The sequence below is a fragment of the Cervus canadensis genome, chromosome 24 (genome assembly GCF_019320065.1).
Source record: "Cervus canadensis isolate Bull #8, Minnesota chromosome 24, ASM1932006v1, whole genome shotgun sequence".
NCBI lineage: Eukaryota > Metazoa > Chordata > Mammalia > Artiodactyla > Cervidae > Cervus > Cervus canadensis.
In genome coordinates, this window is record NC_057409.1 from 44,428,483 (window position 1) to 44,454,410 (window position 25,928).

The window sequence follows — 25,928 nt, forward strand, 5'->3', positions numbered from 1 at the left end:
GGTTACGACCTAGATATAGGTGAGCTAATATCAAGTTTTTGAAGTATACATATATAGACATACTTTTCTGAAAAAGTATATTTTTAAAATAACTAAGGACAGAGAGATCTAGAATGACACATCCCATCTATAACTGAGTTAAAGAGATGATTACTTGAGCTATTTCCCAAGAATGTTAAATAAACAGGCTTACTCCATATTTCCTAGAGTTTATAATAAGTTTATATTACACAGTATATTCTTTAATTTGTCCTTTATAATATTTATTCTTCAATGGTAATTACATTATAGTTTTTACTGTCTGAGCTACAGAACATCTGGAGAAGCAGATTAAGAAACCAGAAATGCTAATGTACCTTCTAAGATACTCTTTTGGAAGGATACCAACCCCACTGATTCATGTAATGGATTCACACTGGGAGCCACCTGCTTTCTATATTGTGTTATCGGGCTGTTCCTGCAGGCCTTATATCACATGAAGAGGGTCTCTGTCTGTTTCTGACAGGATAATATTAATCTTATTCTCCAAGTGAGCACCCAGCATATCTCGAAGATCAGAAAGAAAGCCTCGTTCAGTGTTGCTGTGTTCACAGAGGATGACACTTATTCCTTGGGAAGCAGCATCCAGAACATCATGGTGGGACATCTCACCTGCCAACAAAGGAAAGAGCAGATATTTAAATATCAGACACAGTCTGTGGACTATAGTTCTGTGCTGAACCATAACAGCAGAAATACCAAGTTTTCATCCTATATGAAGCAAATGTAATACAGCAGAACTTTATACATGAATCTAGAAAGTTATATGCATGTTTCTTATATGTCCTCCAATTTACAAAGAGAGACCATCCCACTGAGAATTCCAGATTCTTTCTCCTTGGCATATGCAAGGCAAGTATCCAAATTCACACATCCTACAGTATCTGATACCGCCAGAACTGACCTATAGGAACACCCATTCAAAAGGTTTCCACAATAAAATAAAATAAATGACCACTGCTTACCTCCCAAAGACTTCTTTATGCTTTGTGAAGTAAAGTGAAGTGTTAGTAGCTCAGTCATGGCTGACCCCTAGTACCCCCATGGACTCTAGCCCGCCGGGCTCCTCTGTCCATGGAATTCTCCAGGCAAGAATACTGGAGTGGGTTGCCATTTCCTTCTCCACGGGGTCTTCCCAACCCAGGAATCGAACCCAGATCTCCCACATTCCAGGCAGATTCTTTACCATCTGAACCACTAGGAAAGCCACTTATACTTTGCAAATACCAAAATTCTCAGCATCAACTGTAGTCTAATTCCTAAGAATGAAATGAGCTTAAGGTTATTTCTAAATTAAAAACAAGGTATTTTCCTTTGACTCAGGCAAAATGTGGAGAAGGCACTGGCAACCCACTCCAGTACTCTTGCCTGGAAAACCCCATGGACGGAGGAGCCTGGTGGGCTGCCGTCTATGGGGTCGCACAGAGTCAGACATGACTGAAGCGACTTAGCAGCAGCAGCAGGCAAAACGCCTAGAAATTCTGAAGTTACTGGTAGAAGAGGATCTCATCTTTTGTGGAAAGATTTTGGGAAAACTCAAATGCGTTGAATTTTTAAAAAACACTTTGTGAATCTGATGTAAGAGCAAGAATATTTGGCTTTTTCATAAAAAGCACAATTTTGAAATATACTTAAGACATAAAGGTATTTTAAAAAAAGGTCTTAGAAAAAAAAAACACCTCAATTTCAATTCCCCACACTCTCCCCTAGCCAAATACGTATCATTTCATTATGAAGTGTTAGTCACTCAGTCGTGTCTGACCCTTGCGACCGCACGGACTGTAGCTTGCTAGGCTCCTCTGTCCATGGAATTGTCCAGGCAAGAACACTGAAGTGGGTAGCCATTCCCTTCTCCAGGAGATGTTCCCAACTCAGGGATCGAACCCAGGTCTCCTGCACTGCAGGCAGATACTTTAACATTTGAGCCACCAGGGAAGCCCTCACTGTAAGGACTAGTTTCTACTCAAGCACCTTTTAAAATATCTTAATTTAAGTAATAGTAGAGAAAAAGTGAAAGGAGGAAAAGACACTAAGTGGCCCAGTTAGAAGTCCTGCTTTAGGAAAGACAATCTGGCTGTTTGGACTAGTATACAATTTATATTTCCAAGGAGCAAGCTTGCCATCTGCTGGTCTTCCTAGGATACTACCCTTTATGATCTAATATGTAAAGCTCAAAGGAAGGGTGATGAAAATGGTCTTTTTGGCTGGGGTTTCCCATCCCTAAAGTGATATTCAAAGTGACGCCTCACAGATTACAGACATCTAAAGCAAGCTAGATAAGACGTTTTCTGTTTCCCCAACTAACCATGTAAGAAGGACATTTTAACATTTTGGAACTGTGTGAATTTATCTCATGTACACACTGCTTTGTGATACGAAAACTAATTTTAAAAAGTCATTATTTATGAGAAAACAATCATACACTCCAAACTGAGAGACATACAAAAAGGCAAATGGCCTATGCTCTTCAAAAATGCCTGTGCTCTAGAGACAAAGTTGAGAACTAGAACAGATGCAGTGTGTGATCAAGAATTGAGCATCAATCTGAAAAAGAAATACTATAAATTTTGATCAATTAACAATATTAAATTCCTGAATTTGTTCATTATAACATGGTCATATAAAAGAATGTCCTCGCTCCTAGGAGATAAAATGCTGAGGTATTTGAGGGTAAAAGGTCATCATATCTGTAATTAATTTATAAATGGTTTAGGAGAAAACATAAATACATATTAGGTTGGTGCAAAAGTAATTGTGGTTGGTACAAAAGTAATTGAGATTCAAAAGTAATTGTTGGTGCAAAAGTAATAGTAACTCAGGCTGATGAAAAAGTAATTGAGGTTCAAAAGTAACTGCAGTTGGTACAAAAATAATTGAGGTTGGTTTAAAGTCAACCACAATTACTTTTGCACCAACCTAATACTTATGCATACACAAATATACACACACATATATGATGTTATAGAAAGACAGAATGTACAAATGTGGCAAAAAATAGCCATTAGTAATCTAGGTGAAGGGTGTATAAGAGTTGATTATACTATTCTCACTGCAACTATTTTATAGGTCTAAAATTCCTTCAAAGTAAAATGTTAAATTTTAAAATAGAAACATCATGTTAAACTGTCTATACACTGAAAGTTTATTTCAATTTGGTATAAATTTGAGGGCTTATAAAAATCTTACAATTTAGGTGACCTAGACAAGAAGGAAATCTAAAAAAGAGTGAATATATGTATACATATAACTGATTCATTTTGCTGTACGTTAGAAACTAATACAACATTATAAAGCAACTATACTCCAATAAAAATTAAATAAATAAATAACCCCCTCCCAAATAAAACCCTTGCTTCTTTAGAAGGAAAGAAAAGAAAACAGACAATGGTCACATACACTTTTAATTGGTTCAAAGCAATACATCAGGCTTGCTAAGATGCTGCACCTATTCTCAGAGATATGACATTATTTCAAGTGCAGCAGCCTTCGTAAGGGAGTATGCTGGATAATAAGACATGGGTGTATGGTGGCAGGAGAGGTCTAGTAATGGCAAGTCCCAGAGGTGGCCAAAGGAACCCGGGGCTTACAACCCTTGAGCCTGGTTTTAGAAGTGGGTAAAGTAATCTCAAGCCCCTGTCTCCTAACCCTCAAGCGGCCCAGAGGCAGTAACGCAGCTGGGAGCAGCAGTGTTCAAAGTACCTCCAGCTCCCTTGGAGGAACAGTGGGCCATGTTACCAATTAGGTATTACCAACACGGCCAGAGTATAGAGCCTGGGAGCCAAACAATTTCTGTCCAAAAGAAACGCATATTGTAGATTAAGAACAAAGTGACAGGAATTGGGAGAGAAAGGTATGATCAGCAGGGGTAGGAGCTGGACACTGTCAAGAAAATGCTTCTCAGGGGAGGTTATCTTTGAGCTTATCACCAGAAGTATAAGAAAGGAGCAGAGAAAAGACATCCCAGCCAGGGAAAACAGCATGAGCCAAGACTGCACGAAAGAGGGAGGGACGTTCTGGCTTCAGCAGGGCACTTGGAGGAAATCGCTGAAGGGTTTTCAGCCACGATAATGTTATACACCATCACATCTGTACTTCTCAAAGTTAGTTCTGGGGGAGTGTGTGGAAGATTAAGCTTAGAGGCTTAATGAAGTACTTTAGGTAGGGGATGCCTGGACGGAGATAAGGGGAAAAATAGAAAGATTTTGGAGCTGGAACTGAGAGAAAGTGATCATTGCCTTCAGGGCCGAGTAAGAGGAACAAGTTTCTACCTAAGGCAACAGGTAAAAAGTGTCCCAGTAACTTACGTGAAATCTGAGAGAAATCATGTTTAGGAACAAAATAGGTTAAATAAATGCTGAACATCACTTTTTAGATAATCTATTAGATGATTTTTTTTCCTTCCACAAAGTATGTGGTATGTCCCCAATTTTGACATAGTTCTTATTTAGTTCAGGTTCAAAAACATTTATTAGATCCATCTGTATGTTAGATGCTATCCTAAAATCTGCTAATTTTTACCTTGTAAAAAACAAACCAAGGTAGGGAAGGGATACACAAGAAAAGGGTACAAGAAAGGTCCAATGGCTGTCCTACCTGTGAGATAAAGGTCGGCATCTGTCCCCTGCAGGACGCTGCTCCCAGAACCAGCGCACAGAGCCACGACTTTGACTGGGGACTCTTCACGATAAAGAAAGCAAGAGACCAACACTTTACAATTCCCCTTCATATTCATATTACAATCTGTACCAGGCATCTGATATGTAATATCTTATCTTACCCAGTCTTATCACCGGTATGTGAATTTTGTGAAAAAAATTTTAAAAAATAATAGAACATGTCTTCGTATAGGCAGACAGACTATTCCGTGGTATTACAGAGCTAGCCTAAGGCAGGATTATTGCTCCGGTGGACACTGGCTGTGGCACAAGCCCCCACGAGGCGCCTCCGAACAGCATCCACCGCCATGAGCACCAGGTTTGAGGCCTCACCGGAGCGGCCCAGTTAAGCGACCTCACCTGGTCTCCAGGTGACAGTGAGAGGCAGGCACATTTGTCTCTGTTCCCAGGTAAGGAAGCTAAGGAACTAAACAGGCTAGTGAGAGGATGCTATGCAACGGATTTGACACACATCTTTTTAACTTTTGATTTTATATTGGAGGATAGTTGATATATACAAAACGAACTTATAGTTACCAGTGGGGAAGTACGGAGAAGGGATAGTTAGGGAATGACATGTACATACTGCTGTATTTAAAATGGATAACCAACCAGGACCTACTGTTTAGCATAGGCGACTCTGCTCGATATTACGTAACAACCTAAACGGGAAAAGAATAGGTGCGTGTATAACTGAATCACTGTGCTGTAATCCTGAAACTAGCACAACACTGTTAACTGACATTTTTTTTAACATGGTATTTTCCTAAAAGAGCATCCTCTGGAGAGTGAAATACAGAAACTTTCAAGCCAAAATCCAACAAGTGTTGAGCACTGAGGTTTCTAGAACGGACACTGCATTAGTAGTATTTCAAAAAAGGGGCAATGGGGCCGGTCAGAAGTCTTACTCCACCTCTGCCACCCACCTTCTTCGGAAATGAGCACTCGTGAGTTGTTTGATCCAACTGTGGATTTTGGTTAAGTCAGTTACCTCTGCAAACCTCAAATTTTTTCACCTATACAACAGGAAAAATAATACTTTCCAGACATCTAACAATAGCTAGCATTTACTGCACTTAATGTGTGCCAGCCACATGAACTGTATCACTACTCTCACGTCTGTCAAAGTCACGCAGCAGACACGACTGTTACATGAACCCACAGCGTCAGACTCCACACTCATGACAACTGCACTCCACCTGTTGCCTTCACAGTGGAAACACACACACTGAGGGCACTCTGAATAGTCCCAGGCTCACTGCAGGGGCCCAGTAAATGTTCTGCTCGTTCCTTTTGTTCCCCAATTACAGGAGAAAGCCAAGAGAGAAGGCAGTGGCTACAAAACTCAGCAACCGCAGTCAATTACATCACCGAGCATAGCAGTACCTCACTATAAGTTATCACCAGTATTGTAAAACTTAAGATCTGCCTTGTAACTGGAGCAATCACTGCTTCTAGCTTTCTTCCTGGAACGTGGCAGGAGTGCACTCCATGCTCTCCCTGGGCTGAGTGACTCTGAACAATGAGTTGAAGAGAATATGTATCATTTCTAGACTACAATGTTTAACTGCAGTTTAAGACCCTCCTTCTTCAAGACCTGTCTACAATAAGCAGACTCCCCTGCTGATCTGAGATGGACCTGGAGTGTGAATGAGAAATACATCTTGTTTAGACCGAGGAGATGTATATCACAGCATAACCTTGTCCACTCTGACCAATAAAGTAAATCAGTTATCTTCAGTGAGCTGCTAACACATTTCTATCATATTGATAGAGCCAAAAGTTTCAATTTTTGCCCAACATTATCAGTAGGTATGCTGGACAAATATAAAAGACATACTTACCTAAGGTCTTCCCTATTCCAAGAGCAAGGCGGACATGAGATAGTTTTAGGTGGCTTTTGATTCGCTCAATCATGGTTGCCAAGGAGACAGACTCATCCAGTGTGCATAACCGTCCCATCCCAGTATGGAGAAGTAGAGGCTGTAGAGAAACAGAAATTAGGAAAACTGGACATCATCAGTCCTAGAAAACAATTGCATAGAGCAAAGAGCAAACACAGAGATCCATAAAACAAGGGTACTACGAGCTTGCTATAAAACTAGCTCCAGGGCTTTTCTGGTGGCTCGGTGATAAAGAATCTGCCTGCTAATGCAGGAGACACAGGTTCGATCCCTGATCTGGAAAGATCCCACATGTTGCAAGGCAGCTAAGCCCATATACCACAACTATTAAGCCTGTGCTCTGGAACCCGGGAGTCGAAACTACTGAAGCCCTTGGACCCTAGAGCCCGTGCTCTGCAAGAGAGAAGCCACCACAAGGAGATGCCCATGAATAGCAACTAGAGAGCAGCCCCCAATCACAGTAACTAGGAAAAAGCCCACGCAGCAATGAAGACCCAGCACAGCCAAAAATTAATGGATAGATAAAAATTTAAATAAGAAAAGTAGCTCCAAGCTAAAATTTAGGAATGCCAACCTGACAAAAATATCTTCTGACTTCCAGGAGCTCAGTCTCCTGAGAAGGTCGTTTTCTCTTTTCCTATTTTTTTTTTGGCTGAGTGGCATGTGGGATCTTAGTTCCCTGTCCAGGGATCAAACCTCTGCCCCTTGCATTGTAAGCATGGAGTCCTACCAGTGGACCACCAGGGAAGTCCAAGATAGGCACTATTTTTTAATGGGATCACAAAAGAGTGACAAAATAGATGAGTTGAGATGGGAGGAAGGTGGGTACTTGAAGTAAGGGGAGTAACATAAGCTTCTACAAGAACTTGGGTCTTGAAGACAAACCAGAGAGGCGTTAGGAAAGGAGTGATGTCAAGTGCAGGATGATAGGGTGAGATGTGGTGAGGCATTCTACTTTTCCTTTTTCCTTTTTATTTAGTTATTTATTGAGGCATTCTAAACAGAGAGAACATGTACAAAGGTACCAAGGTGTGAGGGAGTACACAGGCAGATCTAAAAGTAGAGAGTACAGCCGGTGTGCAGAGCGAGGGACGGGGAGGGAGGAGCTGGGACAGGGGTCCTCGCTGGTCAGGAAAGGCTACACACTCTAAGCCGAGAAGCCTGGACTATCTCCTGGAGGTGCCCGCTCAGGAGTTCACTGTGTCTTCTATCCCAAGGGAGGGAACATGAGAGTTTCCAACTACTGTGGCGGCAAAGCAGAGAGGAGAAACATCTTATAGATTTAGGGACAGAATCAGCAGGGCTTGGATGTATGGGAGCAAGGGAGAATTGTTCAACCTGCAAATAAAACAACTCTTAGGGTCACCGGTAAAACAGAAAAAAAAACTTGTATTTAAAAGCATGGTATGTGGATAAGGTCAGTATTTGTATATACTGGATTTTAAATACTTGTAAGATCTGTAAGTGGAAAATGTTCAGAAAGTGGCTGGATATACAGATTTTTAAAAAATTTTTATCTTTTACCTTAAGAAAGCATCCTGAGACAGGAAGTAAAGACATAGGGATCATTACAAGTCAAGTTAAAGGAATGAATAAAATGGTCCAGGCAGAGGGTACAAAATAAGAGCCTGAATCTGTAACTGAGTCTCTAATCTTGAAAAAGTACCATCATGGTCTGAATGTTTCCGTCCCCCTCAAATTCATAGGATGAAATCCTAACCTATAGATTAGGAGGTGCAGCCTTTGGGAGGTACTTTCGGGTCATGAGGTTGGAACCCTCACAAATGGCATTAGTGCTTTAGAAAAGAGGCTCCAGAGAGATCCCAGGTCCCCTTCACTGTGTGAAGACACAGACAGAAGCACCACCTTTGAACCATGTAGTGAGCTCCATCAGGCAGCACTCAGAATCCGCCAGTGCCACGATTTTGGACTTCGCTTCCTCCATAACTGTGAGAAATTAAGTGTCTGTCGTTTATAAGCCATCCAGTCTACAGTATTCTGTTAGAGAAGTCCAAACATGTTATGGTGGCCTGAATGGACTAAGATATCTACATTTTTGTATTCCTGAAACGTCTCCCTTTTTCAATAAACTTTCCAGGGCATAACATGCTTTCCTCGCCACTTTGGGCTTCTACTCTAGGCAATAGTTAATAACCTGTTGAACTAACACTTTACATATGAATTTGTCAAACAAAACTGCACTGTAACGTAAGATATCTTTTATTACCTTCTCTAGTGACAGAATTTCAGTCCTCTGATAAAACTGCCTATTCTGGGAAAGAAAAGCCACCACCTGCATCAAAGCTTGCTGAGTACAATTCAGACTGAGCCGTGTTTGTTCTTCATCATCAGTCCTGGAAAAAAAAGTCACTTGGTTTAGGATAAATATAAACAAAATAAATATAAATTTATATATATACACACATTTATGTATTTAAAATAATCCATAGTTTACAACCTCCGGTAATAGGAGATTAGATTTATATGGAATTTAGGATTTAATTCCAAACCATTTTCTAGAATACTGTTTCTCAAACTTCAGCAAGCATCAAAATTATCTCATGGCCTTATTAAAACAGACTGCTGGGCCGTACCCTCAGAGTTTCTGCTTTAGTAGATCTGAGTGGGGGCTGAGAATTTATCTAACAAGTTCCAGGTGACATTGATGTGCTGGTCCAGGGACCTCACTTTGAAACCCCTGTTCTAGAACTGTTCTTAGTCCTGGTCGTGCATCAGAAATCTCCTGCTGGCTTCTTAAAATAACAGCTGCTGGACTCTTCTATAGACTCTGTGAAACAGAACATCTATGAATGGGGCTGGGGCAAACAATGTTTTTGAAGTCCTAGAAAAGTTAATTTTCAAACATCATTGAATACAAGGATCTCCCAGACAGATTCTCAGGCAAATCCCATTCTAATTACACAGATTTAGGATAAAGCAGAAAATCTGCACTTTTCTTTGTTTATTTTTAATTGAAGGATAATTCTGCTATAATATTGCATTGGTTTCTGCCACACAACAACATGATGCATTTTTCAAAAGCACCCATTATGCTTATGATTCAGAGGGTCCCTGAATCACCCTTTAAAAAGCAACACGCTTGGGAATTCCCTGCTGATCCAGTGGTTAGGAGTAGGTGCTTTTATTGCCAGGGCCTAGGTTCACTCCTTGGTCAGCGAACTAAGATCCTAAAAGCCATGAGGCATGGCCAAAAAAAATTTTTAAAAGGAATATCCGAGAGCCTCTCCAAAAAAACTAGCATCAAGAAAGTTTCGTGTTTAACCATAAACTCTAAATATATATCACAGAATTTGAGAACTCAAAGATTCCTTACAAGATAATGTGGAAGCGTAGTTTCAACACTGGAACCATCTGCAGAGATTTGAAAAGAAAAAGCAAAAACAATGCCTGGTCCCAGTCTAATTGTTAAGTCTCAGATACTACCTGTAATGTGGAAAAACTGGAACCAAACTAAATGTGTATCAGTTCTTTAAAAGGTCCACCAGTTAGGAAGAGAAATGCTTCAAGAAATTACAGTACATTCATAATAAGAAATCTACATGGAAAGATTACTATGACAAGTTGAAAAGGCAAATACAGCATACCATTTAAATTAAAAAAAAAATGACTAAAACAAAACTATACATTCCTTCATGTCCCTATACATGTTTGGAAAGATACCCACTTCTCTGAAAACAAAAGAAAAGACAACTTGAGTTGAAGATCTTGGGACTGAGTAAAAGGGACAAGGAGGACTTTGGTATTGTTTGAAGTTTTCATGCTCTATTTGTATAATTTTAATTTCAGTATTCACACAGTATTTCAGAATGGTAAAAGATATCTATGACTAGAATCTATGCAAAATCTTATAAATAATTTTTCTTAAGGTTCTTGAAATCCCCCAATACTACTATAGGACATTTACTATGGCTTTAGTATAATGTATCTACACATAAAAACCACTCATCAAAGAGTCATTTTTGGTGTAGCCTATGTGGATTTCCATTTTAGCTTTGCACAGTGGCAGTATCACAGCCAGTGAGATTTACCCAAGGCATGATTACTGCTAACAGATTTCCATTTTATTAAAAGGTCACTATATTTATCTTTGGCTTTTTTTTTAATAATTAAGTCCTAACTCTGTATAATGTGTCTTTTACAATGCTTTAGTGGCTTCCCTGGTGGCCCAGATGGTAAAGTATCTACCCGCAGTGCAGGAGACCCGGGTTTGATTCCTGGGTAGGGAAGATCCCCTGGAGAAGGAAATGGCAATTAGTAGGCATTAAGGTAAATTAGTCCCCCCAAAAAATCTCCAATGAGGCAACACTTTTTGGTATCTCAGACCTAATTAAATGATTGGCCTATCTGAGAGGCATTTTAATGTATTTTTTCCTTTCAAGTGTTTGGGAATCATCATGTGCTGGGAACTGATAAAAGTAAACCTATACTATCAGTATATCACTAGGGTTTATCTACATACCCTAAAGTAAAAATAGCTTTCAACACTGTCAGGAGGATTAGAAATACTGTAAGATGTGTGGTATAGTCCTTCCTGAATAGAAAACAGTCAGTAAGTGTTATCATTTTTATTGTATTGAAAAGATCCCATAGTTTTCTTTCTCAGGGACCCATATGCAAATGAGAAGAACGCTCTTTTGTAAACCTACCGGAGGAAAATGATTTCACCCAAGGAAAATAATTTGTTGTAAACTTAAATAGCAGGGTTATAGAATTTGTAAGAAAGATTCCTAACATATACACAAGAAGAGGAAAATATATTGTACCTAGCAGAAAAAGAAGTGACAGATACACCTGCAATTTCTTTCAGTGCAGAAATGACTTTGTCCAGGTCTTGGGTGTGGGTAACACTGAATTCTACTCTGTGAGTTCCCTCCGTGGGGTAGTCAGGAGCTTTGGAAGGATGGATGGGAATGGAGGTGCAAACACCTAGAAAAAAAATTGTCAGGAGTTAAGAGAGATTTTGTGGGTTTTTTAAAAAATTAAAAAGAAAAACTACTACTGTAAGAAATGAGTATTCTTTAAAAGATTCATTCTTAGATGCTTCTATAATAAACACACACAACATGGTCCTTACACATACACCCAATAGTCCCCATAACCTAAGGATTTCGTATTATCATACAGAATCATAATTCTTTTCAGAACTATTTTCCAGAAGACTTAAATATCACAGAAAGTTGGACAAGACTGACTCATGAATTTCTGATGGCATATAGAATTGTGACTGCTTACTAAATTTACTTCTGTAAACTATGATTCAAGACACAAAGCTCATAATCCACTTGACCACACTAATCCAGATTGTATCATCACAGAAGCTTCAGCCCAGCACAAGGAAACTAAAAAGGCTTACCAAAAATAAAGCTAAAAACATGTACACTGAATTCCCTCATTGTGCTGGGCATAAGCACTAACCCATTGAAACTATCTGACTGATATATGAAGTATATTCTGGAGAGGCCTGAGCTTTCAATTCAATTCAACAGGCATTTCTGGAGCGCCTGAGTGCTAGCCACTGTGCCACCTGAGTAAGGAATCACAAAGCTCAGCCAAAAATGAAGATTTCCAATGTGGTCTTTATTCAATAAGAATAAAATTTCATTTTCAAATATAATTTAATTGTCAGGTTTCAGCAAGATTATTTTAGAATATATAAAGACAGAATAATGGTCCGCATCCCTAAAGAGGTTAAAACACGAATGAAAAGACACTCTATAAAATTTCAAAGCACTGACAGGGAAAAAGCTAGATATGAAGGATCAAGAGGCTTCTCACCAAGCCCTTTAGCCAGCCAGCTGTTGACCCCCTGAGGAGCAGCGTCATAGGCTGTATGAGGAGAGTAGATCCCAACTCTGCTCTCCAGTGCCCGGATTACCAGGCGCTCCTTCCACGTTTTCCAGGTGATGCGCTTCATGGGTCGGAAAACAGGCGGATGGTAGGAGAGGATGAGATCCGCCTTCTTCTGCAGCGCCTCCTCCATCACTTCCTCCGTCAAGTCATTGGTCAGGAAGAGCGTGTTTACAGTGTGCGGTGGGCTCGGTTCCACCAGCAAGCCAACGTTGTCCCAACTCTCAGCAAATGAGAGGGATGCAAAGTCATTCAAGGAGGAAAGGAGAGCCTTCAGATCCATGAAGGAGCGGGAAGAACTGTAGATCAGGGAACGGACCAGGCGGGCTGTCGTGGCGACCAGGCGTACACGAGATGACAACATGCAGAAGCCAGGTAAAACTGAGGATCTGAAGTCAAACACAGACTATGGAGCACATGTACACTTTACAGACTCAAACCCTTTTAGACAGCAAAGTATATGAGCAAAAGAGCTGTAGTCTCACACTAAAAAAGACAGACAGACATGATGGCATGCATACTCCGTTGCTTCAAACCCAGGCCTCCCGCATTGCAGGCAGATTCTTTACCAGCTGAGCCACAAGGGAAGCCCAAGAATACTGCAGTGGGTAGCCTATCCGTTCTCCAGCAGATCTTCCCACCCCAGGAATCGAACCAGGGTCTCCTGCATTGCAGGCAGATTCTTTACCAACTGAGCTATCACGGAAGCCCACTCAGTTGCTTCAGTCATGTCCAACTCTTTGCAACCCACTGGACTGTAGCGGCTAGGCTCCTCTGTCCATGGGATTCTCCACGCCAGAATACTGGAGTGGGTTACCATGCCCTCCTCCAGGGCTTCTTCCTGACCCAGGGATCAAACCCACGTCTCCTGCATCTCCTGTGATGCAGGCAAATTCTTTACTGCTGAGCCACCAGGGAAGCCATACCTAAGTTCAAATATTGGCTCTATCATTTACCAGCACATGGTATCACAGGTGAGTCACTTAAGCGCTCTGAAATTGTTTTCTCATCTACAAAACGGAGATACTATAAACTTCATAGGTCATCTGGAGGAGTAAATGGATTAATATGTTTAAGTCACCTTGCACAAGCCTGGAGTGTGTGTGTGTGTGCACGTGCGTGTATGTGTTGCTCAGTCGTGTCTGACTCTTTGCATCCCTTTGGGCTGTAGCCCACCACACTCTTCTTCCCATGGAATTCTCCAGGTAAGAATACTGGAGTGGCACCATTCCCTTCTCCAGAGCACAAGCCCTGTACATAACACACAATTACATTCACCCCCTCCTCCCTGTCCCCCACACACCCTCTGTTCTTATTCTCCTCACCCTTACTTCAACCTTCCTTATCCACTTCTCTAGATACTACACTTCCTCCCAAGACCACTTCAACTTCCTAAATAAAGCTTTTCTGGACAAACTTTCTCTTTCAGTGTCTCCCCTGTTACTCCAGACATTCTCTTAACTGATGTTACATTCCTGTTTGTCTCCCCTAAAGCTACCAGAGAGCAGGAACTATCTTTTCTGCATCTCAGTATCTCCAATATGGGCCAGCACTAAATGCTTACTATACACAGACATAGTTTCCCTTCCCCTATCATAGCAGAATTTGGAGTTAGGGTGGTATATACTGACATTAAAAAGTGCTTTATCAGAGAGTTCCCCGGTGGCCTGGTGGTTAGGATTCCAGCTTTCACTGCTACGGCTCAGGTTCGACCCCTGGTTGGAGAACTGAAATCTCTCAAGCTGTGGGACATGGCCAAAAAAAAGGTGCTTTATCGAGAAAAAATAATGATACCATATATAAAAAATTAAGTGGTTTATCAGTAGCCAGAACCACGGGATGCAGAGGCGGGTTACTGTGAATCAGCAACGTCAAGGCAGCAAAGGGGCAGGAGATGCTGCCCCCAAACGAACACCTTGGTGCCAAAGGCCAGAATCAGGAGGCGGGAGGGGTGAAGGGGCAGGGTACTCTGTCCGTAGAGTCTGTCAAAGCCTTCTAGACATCTGTATCCTACACAAAAAACAACACGGTCAGCTCAATTCTTAAACTGAGTATCTATGAAAATTTTTTGAAGAAAAGCATTTCATGGTATGCAAATTAACAAGAAAGCAGTCAATTGTAAATTTTAATTGAAATACTTGTAACTCGTTAACTTCGGAAACAATTTTTTAAACTTTTATTTGTACACAAAAAATATTTAATATTTAATGCACTTATTCAAAATATGGTTTGGAGTGATGTAGAACCTCCACAAACCCCTGAAATGGGGTCTTAGAAGATCTTCTTTTTTTTTTTTTTTTTTTTAGAAGATCTTCTAAGTGTCCTTATACCACTTGCGGGCTTCCCAGGTAGCTCAGCTGGTAAAGAATCCGCCTGCAAGGCCGGAGAATGCAGGAGGCCTGGGTTCGACCCCTGGTTGCATACATCCCCTGGAGGAGATCATGGCAACCCACTTTAGTATTCTTGCCTGGAGAATCCCAATGGACAGAGGAGACGGGTGGGCTACAGGCCACGGGGTCACAAGAGTCGGACACGACTGAGGCACTAGGCACCACAGCACACACCCCTTCCAATCTCCAGATTCCAGGTCCTGATACTAATCACTCCGCTCTACAGACTCTTCTAAATCTGGCAAGGGCTAAAGTGAAGCTCTAGTGGTCTACCACGCCGGTGTTGATTTATGTACTGTTAAATTCGTAGGACTTAAAGGTAACAAAATACTCCCCATCCACAACGAAGCTGCGTGACTTGAAGCCACAATTAACAAGAATGCGAGGCGGCCCAGCATGGTAGAAGACCACAGATTCTAAAACCAGACTGACTCCCAGAGCCACAGCTGTCTGCGGTTTCTACCTCTGAAGGATGGAAATAATAGTCTCCAGCTCACAGTGTTGTTGCAAGATTTAATCGTAAAGCTGGGGAAAAGTGCCTGGCCCAGAGTCAGCGCTGTTTAAGTATCATTAGCAGGGCCACTTCACAGCCTGCAAACTGCGCCCCCCCTTTTTCCGTCCCACTTCAGATGTTTTCCAGGACAATGAAGAGAGCATGTAGCAAGGCCGTAAACCTGAGAATCAGGGCCCCGGCCCCTCTAGAGCCCTATCCTATCTCGACGCAACCCGGTTTTCTGCGCCCATCTCTGCCCTGTGGCTATCAGGTGCTGCCACAGCCCTCCACCGAAGACTCACCAGTCTCGGGAGAATCCAATTCTCCCAAGACTCACCAGTCTCGGGACTCCGTGAGCGCTACTTCCGGTCCTGCGCGGAACTTCCTGCTGCTGTGAAAGTGGGCGGGACGCCGGAGCCGGGCGGAAGAGGTCCTTTACATTTTACGTCTGAGCCCAAGGCAATTCTAGAGGTTGTCCAGAATTAACGCTTCTTGTCCTAGTGTAATTATTGAACGAGCCCCCTTTCAAGGTCAGAAGTGTTCCTGGTGGGGAACAAATCATACATTCTCTCCCTAGTTCTTCTCGTTTGGGTTACAGATAGGGATGGGGGAAGGGAGGACGCGAACAGGCAAGGGGCGTTCTCTCTAATGGGTCTCTTGCTCGACTTCCGGTGGCATTTCGAATCTACAGACCCGTGGGGGCACCTACGATTGCATCTTTGCTGTTTTAGCAACAACTGTGCTAATCGAAGTGGTTAAGTAAGTATGGGTAACGTCAGTTTTGTTTCATTAGCTTAACTCAAGAGCTGGCAGAGCGCTGTGTGTTTTAGTTCTTGTACTGCTCACAGTGAGTATTTGTTCTGCGCGGGGAGGGTGACGACTAGTAAAGAAAGAAAGTGAAGTCGCTTAGTCGTGTCCAACACTTTGCGACCCCATGGATTATAACCTATCAGGGTCCTCTGGCCATGGGATTTTTCCAGGCAAGAATACTGGAGTGGGTTGCCATTTCCTTCTCCAGGGGGATCTTCCCAACCCAGGGATCGAACTCAGGTCTCTTGCGTTGCAGGCAGATGGTTTACCATCTGAGCCACCAAGGAAGCCCATGTAGTGTACTAGTGCTAAGTGCTGTGAGAAAAAGAGATCGTTAAGGAAGGTTTACCCAGACATTTGGGCAGATATTTGGAGGTGAGGAAACTAGCCATACAGATGTCTGTGTGTACATGTTCCAGGCGAGGGGAGCACCCAGTGCCTGGACCCCAAGGCGGGAATGTACTCGGCCCTTGAGAAGTGAGCAGGGAAAGAGGAGTTTGAGGGTCTGGAGTTGATTAGTTTCACCTGATCGCTTCCATAACCGAATTTTTATTACTTGGGTAGGATGGGTTCTCGTTGACACTTTTTCTTTTAAGTATGCCATAAAGCTGAGCTTGTGTGAGTTAAGAGAGGGAGATGAATTCAATTATCTTTTCTTTTGTAAATAGAGGCTCGTTTTTGAACTTCTCTCAAAAAACTCTGAGAAAGTAACAGTGCTCCCTGAAACCATCAAGAAAGAAAATGGTAAATTTTATGGATTTCTTATGAATGTCTTTCAGAATAAGTAATTTTTTTTAGAAACGCAATCAAGGGAATTAAAACTGCATGGAAATTTCAGTGACAAAACAGAAATAATAAGCTGAAGAACTATACAGTGTAAAATGATTCTAAACAAAACCAGCAAAGGCAAAATTAAATTATGTTTTTCACTTAACACAGAATTTACCTTTGTATGGAAAAAGATACGAGAGAGAGATGGAAAGGGGTTGTTGCAGAAGAGCATAGTCAGGTGTGGTCCTTTTCATTGGATCCTTTTGCTCTTGATCTAAGATGGACAACTGGAGCTGGAGATAGAAAGAAAGCAGTGTGCCCCACCAACACACACACATTCCTGCCCTCTTTCTTCAACTTAGCGTACTCTGACTGCTAGATACTATTGTGAAAAGAAGAGAAATTTAAAAAGAAGTCTCAGAAGCTTTCTAGCCTCTCTGGAATGGGGTAACAAAAGGAGTATTTTGACTACCAATGAATAGATTAAGCAAAAAGGCAAGAAAGAAAGAGTACTCTGGTTACCTCTGCACATTTAGGATCTGAAAACACAGATGCTTTTTATGTCTGTTGTCTTTAGTGGAGAAAGAAATTGTTTCAGTTCTCACAATTAAACTACATAAGGGAAATGGTAAAAAAAAAAAACTTGTTTGTAAAAGTTTTTTTCATACTATTTTTCAATAAATATTAATGACTTAGTGAATTGCTTATTTAAGTCAGTCACACTAACATAAAAATCATTTTTATTGATGAAAAGTTCAAATAAGATAATTATTTCCATCATATTATTTGCTCCCAAATTTTTTAGCATAGATACCATTTTACCTAAACATTTACATTTCTCCTCTGGAATTTTTTTTTTTTCTACTGCTGAAATAATTTTGAAGAAATGCAACTTATCTCTGAAGAGCTACTGTGTGGATAGATCATCTCTGAAATGGTGTTTTTTTCTGTCTTTATTCAGATAGTCATCTTTAATATCTAGTTAGGGAAATGATACAGTGCACAAAATCACCTGAAGAAATCTCATTTTTCTCACAAATTTCTCTCCTTTTTAGTCGGTGACATTGCATACAGATGTAGGTGATATTAAAATAGAAGTCTTCTGTGAAAGGACACCCAAAACATGTGAAGTGAGTACAATAATATATGCATAAAAGATGAGTTAATGCAATAGGGTAACCATTTTCAAATTGAGTCACCTAACTTAAATGGCATAACCCCCCCTCCCCCAAAAATAGAAAACTTTTCTATAAAGCCATTGTCAAGAAAAACCATCAATCATAATTTCTGATCTAATTTATACTTCACTTTCTTTTAAATGAATTATTTAGTTTTTGGCTGTGCTGGGCCTTCGAGGCTGCATGCAGGGCTTCTCTAGCTGCAGGGAGCAGGGCTGCTCTCTGGCTGCAGTGCACCAGCTTCTCTTTGTGGTGGTTTCTCTTGTTGTGCAGACAGGCTCAGTGGTCGTGGCACACAGGCTTAGTTGCCCCCTGGCATGTAGAATCTTCCCAGACCAAGGATTGAACCTGTGTCCCCAGCATTGACAGGCAGATTCTTAACCATTGGACCACCAGGGAAGTCCTACACTTCTTTTTCTGGTGTTAAAAGTGAGTTGAAGAAAGGATAGACAATTTTTCTCTTACCATAGTGTGGCTGGTATCTTTTTCTCGGCTCATTTTTCTCAAGAAATATAGGGGAACTGTTCCGTTCATCATTTCACTTGTTTAAATAACAAGGATAGAAGGAACCAAGGAGTGCCTTGGCGGTCCACTGGTTAGGACTTGGTGCTTTCACTCCTGTGGCCTACGTTCAGTCTCTGGGGAACTAACATCCCATAAGCAGCGTGGCATGGCCAAAAAGAAATACAAGAAAGGGAAAAAAAGAGAGTCAGCTATATATATTCATTCATTCAGCAATTTTGCTTATGAGAAGCTATCTTGCCAGCATCTGGAACTTCAGTGATGAACAAGAGACATTCCTTGCTCATGTGAAGCTAATATTTACCTGATAGGCAGAGGGGAGATTCATTCTAGAAAAAAATGTAATTCTAGAGGGAAATAATGCCTTGAAGGAAATAAAGTGTTGAGATGGAGAATAATGGGAAAGGATTTATTTAAAAGAAGGTGAGGGCAAGGCTAGCCAAGAAAGTGGTACCGCACTTTAAGAACTCAGTGTGAAAGGTAATGAAGGCATCTCCATGGCAGGACTTATAAAAAAGGACGTCCCAGGTATAGAAATAGGTACAGGGCCTCAAGGTGTGAAAACCTGACTTTTTTTAATAAACTTTCAGAAGACTGATGGGGTTAACAGAGTAAGTAGCAGGGAAGGAGTGATTATCATTATGAGATGCAGAAGTAGGCTAGGTCATGCAGGGCTTACTAGGGTCTGCTGAGGATTTTGTATTTTCTTTCAGAAACAGAAGGAAGCTATTGGAGAGTTTTAGTCAGTGACTTTATCCAAAGTAATGCCTAAAGGACATTGTTTAAATAGGTTGCTGCAGTATTTCCAGTAAATACAATTCATTTGTTATCTAAAATATGTTTCTGCTACATTTCTCAATCATTATTTTTACTCTCCAGAATTTCTTGGCTCTTTGTGCCAGTAATTACTACAATGGCTGTATATTTCATAGAAATATCAAGGGTTTCATGGTTCAAACGGGAGATCCAACAGGTAAGTGATTCCAGTTAATACGTAGGGAATTGAATATATAGTGTAAAGAAGAAACTGGCTAAAGAATAGAAAAATAAAAGCATGTGGGGTTTTTTATAACTTACCTTAGCAAGAAATTTTTAAGCAGAAGCTACTAGCACCAAAGCCCTAAAATATGAACAATATTGATAAGGAGGGTTTGGAGGTTTTGTAGAGATACTTTATTTTTATGTTCTTTAAAGTTCATTTTGGGGAAGAAAGAAAGGACATATCAGATTTTATTTGTATTTAAAGGGTTACACTATATAAACTAGCCCTTATATTTAGAAAATGAACTCTTTCACCTTTAATTAGATACTTCATTTGTTTCTCTTGTAATATAGGTACTGGAAGGGGAGGTAACAGTATCTGGGGCAAGAAGTTTGAAGACGAATATAGTGAATATCTTAAGGTATATCCAAAATACTTCAGAATCTATTTTTTCATGCTGTGTTTACACTTGGAAACAGATACATATGTTGTAATAATACAGGTTAAAATAATTAGTAAATATACTTTTTTTTGGTAGTTTTTCACGCTTGATAAGTGATGTCAGAAAAGAAATATAAATGTCAGTTCTAGCCTAGTATATAATGGAATCTCACCATCACATGAATCTTGACATTAGGTGTTCAGTCCAATCTGAAATGTTTAATCAATAATATACCTGTGGGGCTTCATGTCTCACTATAAAATTCATGTTGAATGACATGAATCATTGGTCTTTTTGAGAGTGGGGAGGAGAGACTGTCAGACCTCCTGGTTGCAATATTATCAATCGCCAGCTTTTTATCTTCATCTCTTAGATATTTGAATATTTCTGTATTAACTTCACTTAATGTCTACGGCAGATCTCAGCTAGGTCTCAGAGAAGTGCATATAAATAAATCTTCAGCATAGAAAAATTAGATACTTATATTTCCTTTGTATTTTTTCAAACTTTCTAAAGAATTTTCTTTTTTCTATAAGTTAAAAAACTAGTACATATTAATTAAAAAAAAAAAGTTCCATTCCTCAGAGATGACATCAGTTAACAATTTATTGTATAGTCTTTCAATCTGAATATGTAATTTAGTATATTGTTTTGCAGTTACAGTAAAATGTACTCAGCAAAACTTCTAAAAATACTCACTTCAGTGTTTATCTCTCGACGGTGACTAGGAATAATTTATCTTTTTACTTTTCTATAATAAATAGATATTGTTAAAAAAATATTGTTACAAAATTGGGGTTAGGAGGTGATAAATTATTTAAAAAGTCATCCTTTTCCTGAATTGGAAATGAAACAGTTTTTTAGGCATTGATTAATGACTGTTTCCATGGTACTGATCTGTCATCCTATACCAGTGATTTTCAAACTTTGCTGGTGACAGATTGACCTGTAGAAGTTTTAAATTAAAAAAAAAGAGTAGGGCCTTACCTCCCTAAATCTAGAGAAAAACAATAGAACTGATTAGGACCGTAAGTACATTTTAAGATTCCCTGGTGATTCCTACACAAACAAGGTTAAGAACTATTTTCTAACATACCAGAAATGCGGATGCATGAATAGTCACATTCCCTAACCCAGAAATTCCATCCCCACATGTTTACCCTAGAGAAATTCATGGACATGTGCACTAGGCAACATGTACAGGTATGTTCCTAGAGTACTACTTGTAATAGCAAAAATCGAAAAACAATGTCCATCAATCTTTGAGTGGACTAACTGTAGTATATTCAGTAGTAAAATACTATACAGTGAAAGGAATACGTATAATACATGTATGAATCTTAGAAACATTATGTTAAGTGCAGAAATAATTTTCTAGAAGACTAAAAATAGTATGAGCTATTTTATGGAACTCAGAAACCAGCAAAAGGAAACAATATATTGTTCAGGCATTTATAAAGATATTAGAATACTAGTTACCACTTCAAGAGGCTGAAGTAATAGCTGAGAGGAGCATATAGGAATATGCAACAATTTGGTAAACTTTAATTCTTAAAACTTGGAAACAGGTTCATGGTTGCTTATTTTATTATACTGTAAGTGGTACATATATTCTTATGATGCATCAAATACATTTGGTTGGTAGTCACCTTTTAGGGAGACAGTAAAGCTTTAATATCCATGTCGTTGCATCTCTGTGGTTTGTCTCACTACTGTCTGCTGATGGATAGAATAATCATTGGACAGAGTAATCATTGGAGTTACTTTTAGTGTATTTTATATTTGGGCATCTCCCTGTAAGACAGTTCTGTCTTCAATTTTATTGGTAAAGTTCTTTTAACTCTGGTACACATCCCCTGTTATAACAGGGTAATGAATAATAGACAAGGCCTTCCTTAGATCACCCAGTCCTGGGTTTATGAACTGACTGCCCATAGGTGGAAGACCCACAGATTCATTCTCTGTGGCCATTGGTTTAAAAAAATTGTAAATGTCATGAGGCAAGAGATACACTGTTCCTTTTTGCCAGATTCCACCATTCCCTAATGTTTACATTCTTCCCAATTATCAATTATTATCTGCTAATCCTTGTGAGAATTAGAATTATGAAAAAACCCCTGAACTAGTCCAACCTCCCTTGTTTTACAGATAAAGAAACTAGCCAGAGTCCAGTGTATATGTGAAGAGATTATGGGAATTTTGGTTTTGTTGTCTGCCTGATGGTTTCATGCCAGCACACTGTTCCTTAATACAAATGTAAGGATTATTTCTATTATACATTAGTGTTGCTGAAAGTGTTTGCGGCTGTACTTCTCCAAAGAAGAAATTGAGGAATATGATTTGGTATATAAACAATTTACATACAAGTTTTGAGAGATACAGATAATACAGAAACTGAACATTTGGACTAGCCCTATGGAACTGATTACATGTTTTCTTGATCTTTTAAATATTGGGAAGGTGAAGAGTGCATGTCTTGTTTCAGTCCTACATTTGGAATGCTTATGTAAAAACAGTTAATACTTTGGTCTGTCCTTTTCAGCACAATGTTAGAGGTGTTGTATCTATGGCTAATAATGGCCCAAATACTAATGGGTCTCAGTTTTTCATCACCTATGGGAAGCAGCCACATCTGGACATGAAATACACAGTATTTGGCAAGTGAGTATTCTGATTTAGAATTTCACTGCAAAGGATGCATGAGTGGCTGTGATCATGGCGTAACTAGTATCGAAAGAGCAGTATGAGAGCTAAATGTACCTGAAATTTACATCCACCACTTAATAGGCATGTGGCCTTGGGTAATTTACAACCTCTCTCATCCTCAGTTATTTTGTAAAGAAACACCAGCAGTTTTTTCAGGATCTTATGCAAGTTAACAGTATGTATTGTTTTCATTCAGAATAGCATTTTGTATCAACACATCTGAAAAACAGTTGCTTAAACAAGATGAACTGGGATGGTGTCACTGATGTCCCAGGTGCCTTTCTTTTTCTCGGCCACCATTAGCTTTCATTCTGAAATTCACCTCATGGTTATAATTTGGACAGCAATGGTTCAGTCAGAACATTTGTGTTCCAAGCAGAAAGGAGGAAAGGCAAAAGGTGCTTGCCAGCTGAATCAGTCCCTTTTTAAAGAACTTTCCTGGAAGACCCAGGCCTTACTTACAAGTTCAGTTCAGTTCAGTCACTCAGTCGTGTCCGACTCTTTGCGACCCCATGAACCACAGCACGCCAGGCCTCCCTGTCTATCACCAACTCCCGGAGTCCACCCAAACCCATGTCCATCGAGTCGGTGATGCCATCCAACCATCTCATCCTCTGTTGTCCCCTTCTCCTCCCGCCCTCAATCTTTCCCAGCATCAGGGTCTTTTCAGATGAGTCAGCTCTTCTTATCAGGTGCCCAAAGTATTGGAGTTTCAGCTTCAGCATCAGTCCTTCCAATGAACACCCAGGACTGATCTTCAGGATGGACTGGTTGGATCTCCTTGCAGTCCAAGGGACTCTCAAGAGTCTTCTCCAACACCACAGTTCAAAAGCATCAATTCTTCTGCGCTCAGCTTTCTTTATAGTCCAACTCTCATATCCATACAGGACTACTGGAAAAACCATATCCTTGACTAGACGGACCTTTGTTGGCAAAGTAATGTCTCTGCTTTTTAATATTCTGTCTAAGTTGGTCATAACTTTCCTTCCAAGGAGCAAGAGTCTTTGAATTTCATGGCTGCAATCACCATCTGCAGTGATTTAGAAGCCAAGAAAAATAAAGTCAGCCACTGTTTCCACTGCTTCCCCATCTATTTGCCATGAAGTGATGGGACCAGATGCCATGATCTTAGTTTTCTGAATGTTGAGCTTTAAGCCAACTTTTTCACTCTCTTTCACTTTCATCAAGAGGCTCTTTAGTTCTTCCTCACTTTCTGCCATAAGGGTGGTGTCATCTGCATATCTGAGGTTATTGATATTTCGCCCAGCAATCTTGATTCCAGCTTGTGCTTCCTCCAGCACAAGAGAGGGTAGGAAATGTTTTTCAGCTAGATATATTGCCATCTCAATAAAATCAGCTCTCTATAAATAAGAAGAAAGGGGAATGGAATCCTGAGGAGACTTTTAGCAGTCTCTGCAAGGAAATCCATTAGATGCACTATCCCTGGGAATTGCTTTTATAAATCAACATGAAGTCAGTTTGTCAACAAATTATTTACTGTGTCCAGTAAACTAAGGCACAGTTCTAGAGTTTATTTTATTTAACAGTTTGGATGCGAAGCTAGTTTAATTAAAAATACAAGAGTCTACAACTTTTCTTTTTCATTCCATATGCATTTCTAATTTATAGATTAATACTCGATGAAAAGGAATATTATAGCCTTTAGTAGTTTTTGTGTGTATATGGATACACTCCCTTTCTTTTATTTTGTCCCTAACCCACCATTCAGAATTATTGATTAGCAATTAGTAGGACTTATCTTACTGAATTGGTTAAAAAACACTGTAGCATTAACCTTTTTTTTTTTTTTAGCATTAACCTTCTTAATAGCATTCTTCTTGTAGCATTCTTAACCTTCAGTCTAGTAACTCCTTGAAACTCTTTTCTGTATATGCACACACATTTTTCTCAGAAAATGGTTCATAGCTTTTGCTGGTTCTCTAAGGTACCCATTCCCAAAACTTACCTCAACTCTACATGCCCTTTTTTTGCCTGGGGTCTTTTTCCTGCACCCTCTTTTTTCTCTTACTGACCCAGAAGGTGGGAAACCCTTTAAAATTTACAATTTAAAGACCTTAACTGCCTGCCTTTGGGCGTAAAATCAAAAGGCTTTGGCTATAGTAACATTTTAATGGAAATGTAAAATAAAATGGGAATCTGTTATTTTAAAAGTACCTACTCTAAGTCTTAGGAATTGATTCAAAAAAGCCACTTTGTCTTAGTAGACTAAGTTTCTAGAACATATTAGAAAAACAGCTGTATTTTTTTTTTCTCTGATAGAAACATGAAGTAGGCTTGCCGGAAGTGGGCTTAGCAGTCCATCTTCTCTTCAGTATTTCTTCTTGTTGTTTAGAAGCAAAAAATAAAAACACCACGTTTAAACACTAAAGTACAAAGAAGCTACCCATGCCAGAACCTTCAGTGTAGGGCAGTTCTCATAATAACTGTCATCCTTACATACTTTCTCCAGGCTTTTCCTGTAGCAAAGAAAACCTTCTGACTTTGTATTGGCCCCATTTGTAGCTAATCCATGTGAATGAGGCAGAATACATCATTTAGATACTTTGATGGGAATATTCCTGCCCATTGCTACTTTTGTCTAAAGGCATAAACATGAATTTTTGTTTCTGAATTTTGGGCCCTACTTATGGCAGAAAATCAAAGCAATATCTTATTGTATACTCAACAGGGGAACTCAAAAAACTGTACAACTTGGTCATTTTCTCTTAGAGCAACTGTAATTGTTGTAGGTATTTGGATATTATGTTTCAATTGTAGGAAATTTTCAAACATTATATTGTTTCTCTTTCAGGGTGATAGATGGTCTGGAGACTCTAGATGAACTGGAGAAGTTACCCGTAAATGAGAAGACATATCGACCTCTTAATGATGTACACATTAAGGACATAACTATTCATGCCAACCCATTTGCTCAGTAACTATAATAGACCTGGACAGATACTTGGCAAGCTATTCAGGGAACACACCTATTATGGTTCACTCAGTTTTAATTATGTCAAAGATTGCAGCTTTGTTTACAACTAAGATCTTCTGTGAGGTGCTGGTACCAAGAGGGGACAAACAGTGTTTAGTCCTATTTTTAGGGCATATTCTATGACTATTATCTAATGCATTTCTTTAATTAAAAAAAAAAAAACCTGTGTTTAA

General features: G+C 39.8%; 2 protein-coding genes and 1 pseudogene across 4 annotated transcripts; 2 read left to right on the forward strand and 1 right to left on the reverse strand.

Annotated features, from left to right (window-relative positions):
* Positions 1-241: 241 nt before the first annotated feature.
* Positions 242-15,787, reverse strand: NIF3L1 (NGG1 interacting factor 3 like 1). Of its 2 annotated transcripts, none has more exons than XM_043444796.1 (7): positions 15,687-15,787; positions 12,395-12,855; positions 11,383-11,545; positions 8,826-8,952; positions 6,539-6,677; positions 4,633-4,716; positions 242-651 (listed from the first exon to the last, which is right to left on the reverse strand). In XM_043444796.1, the coding sequence occupies exons 2-7, from the start codon at positions 12,828-12,830 to the stop codon at positions 467-469; spliced, it is 1,134 nt and encodes a 377-aa protein (XP_043300731.1). In that variant the 5' UTR covers positions 12,831-12,855; positions 15,687-15,787; the 3' UTR covers positions 242-466. The 2 variants fall into 2 exon arrangements, with proteins under 2 accessions (XP_043300731.1, XP_043300730.1); XM_043444795.1 differs by having other exon boundaries at positions 15,652-15,754.
* On the forward strand, positions 10,608-10,725 carry LOC122426955 (annotated as a pseudogene).
* PPIL3 (peptidylprolyl isomerase like 3) lies at positions 15,743-25,928 on the forward strand. 2 transcript variants are annotated; one of them, XM_043444797.1, is made up of 8 exons: positions 15,795-15,879; positions 16,041-16,108; positions 16,828-16,903; positions 17,986-18,060; positions 19,510-19,603; positions 19,966-20,033; positions 22,597-22,715; positions 25,573-25,928. In XM_043444797.1, the coding sequence occupies exons 3-8, from the start codon at positions 16,901-16,903 to the stop codon at positions 25,697-25,699; spliced, it is 486 nt and encodes a 161-aa protein (XP_043300732.1). In that variant the 5' UTR covers positions 15,795-15,879; positions 16,041-16,108; positions 16,828-16,900; the 3' UTR covers positions 25,700-25,928. The 2 variants fall into 2 exon arrangements, with proteins under 2 accessions (XP_043300734.1, XP_043300732.1); XM_043444799.1 differs by lacking the exon at positions 16,041-16,108 and having other exon boundaries at positions 15,743-15,879.

Bases quoted from the DNA above. Each gene is read 5' to 3' on its own strand.
- NIF3L1 (XM_043444796.1), bottom strand. From the start codon at position 12,830: ATGTTGTCATCTCGTGTACGCCTGGTCGCCACGACAGCCCGCCTGGTC. The intron at 6,678-8,825 runs GTAATAAAAGAT...GTTTCTCTACAG, and splicing joins AAATTCTGTCACTAGAGAAG to CCTCTACTTCTCCATACTGG. The intron at 4,717-6,538 runs GTAAGTATGTCT...TTTATCGTGAAG, and splicing joins TGGAATAGGGAAGACCTTAG to AGTCCCCAGTCAAAGTCGTG.
- PPIL3 (XM_043444799.1), top strand. The intron at 19,604-19,965 runs GTAAGTGATTCC...CTTGTAATATAG, and splicing joins TCAAACGGGAGATCCAACAG to GTACTGGAAGGGGAGGTAAC. The intron at 20,034-22,596 runs GTATATCCAAAA...TGTCCTTTTCAG, and splicing joins AATATAGTGAATATCTTAAG to CACAATGTTAGAGGTGTTGT.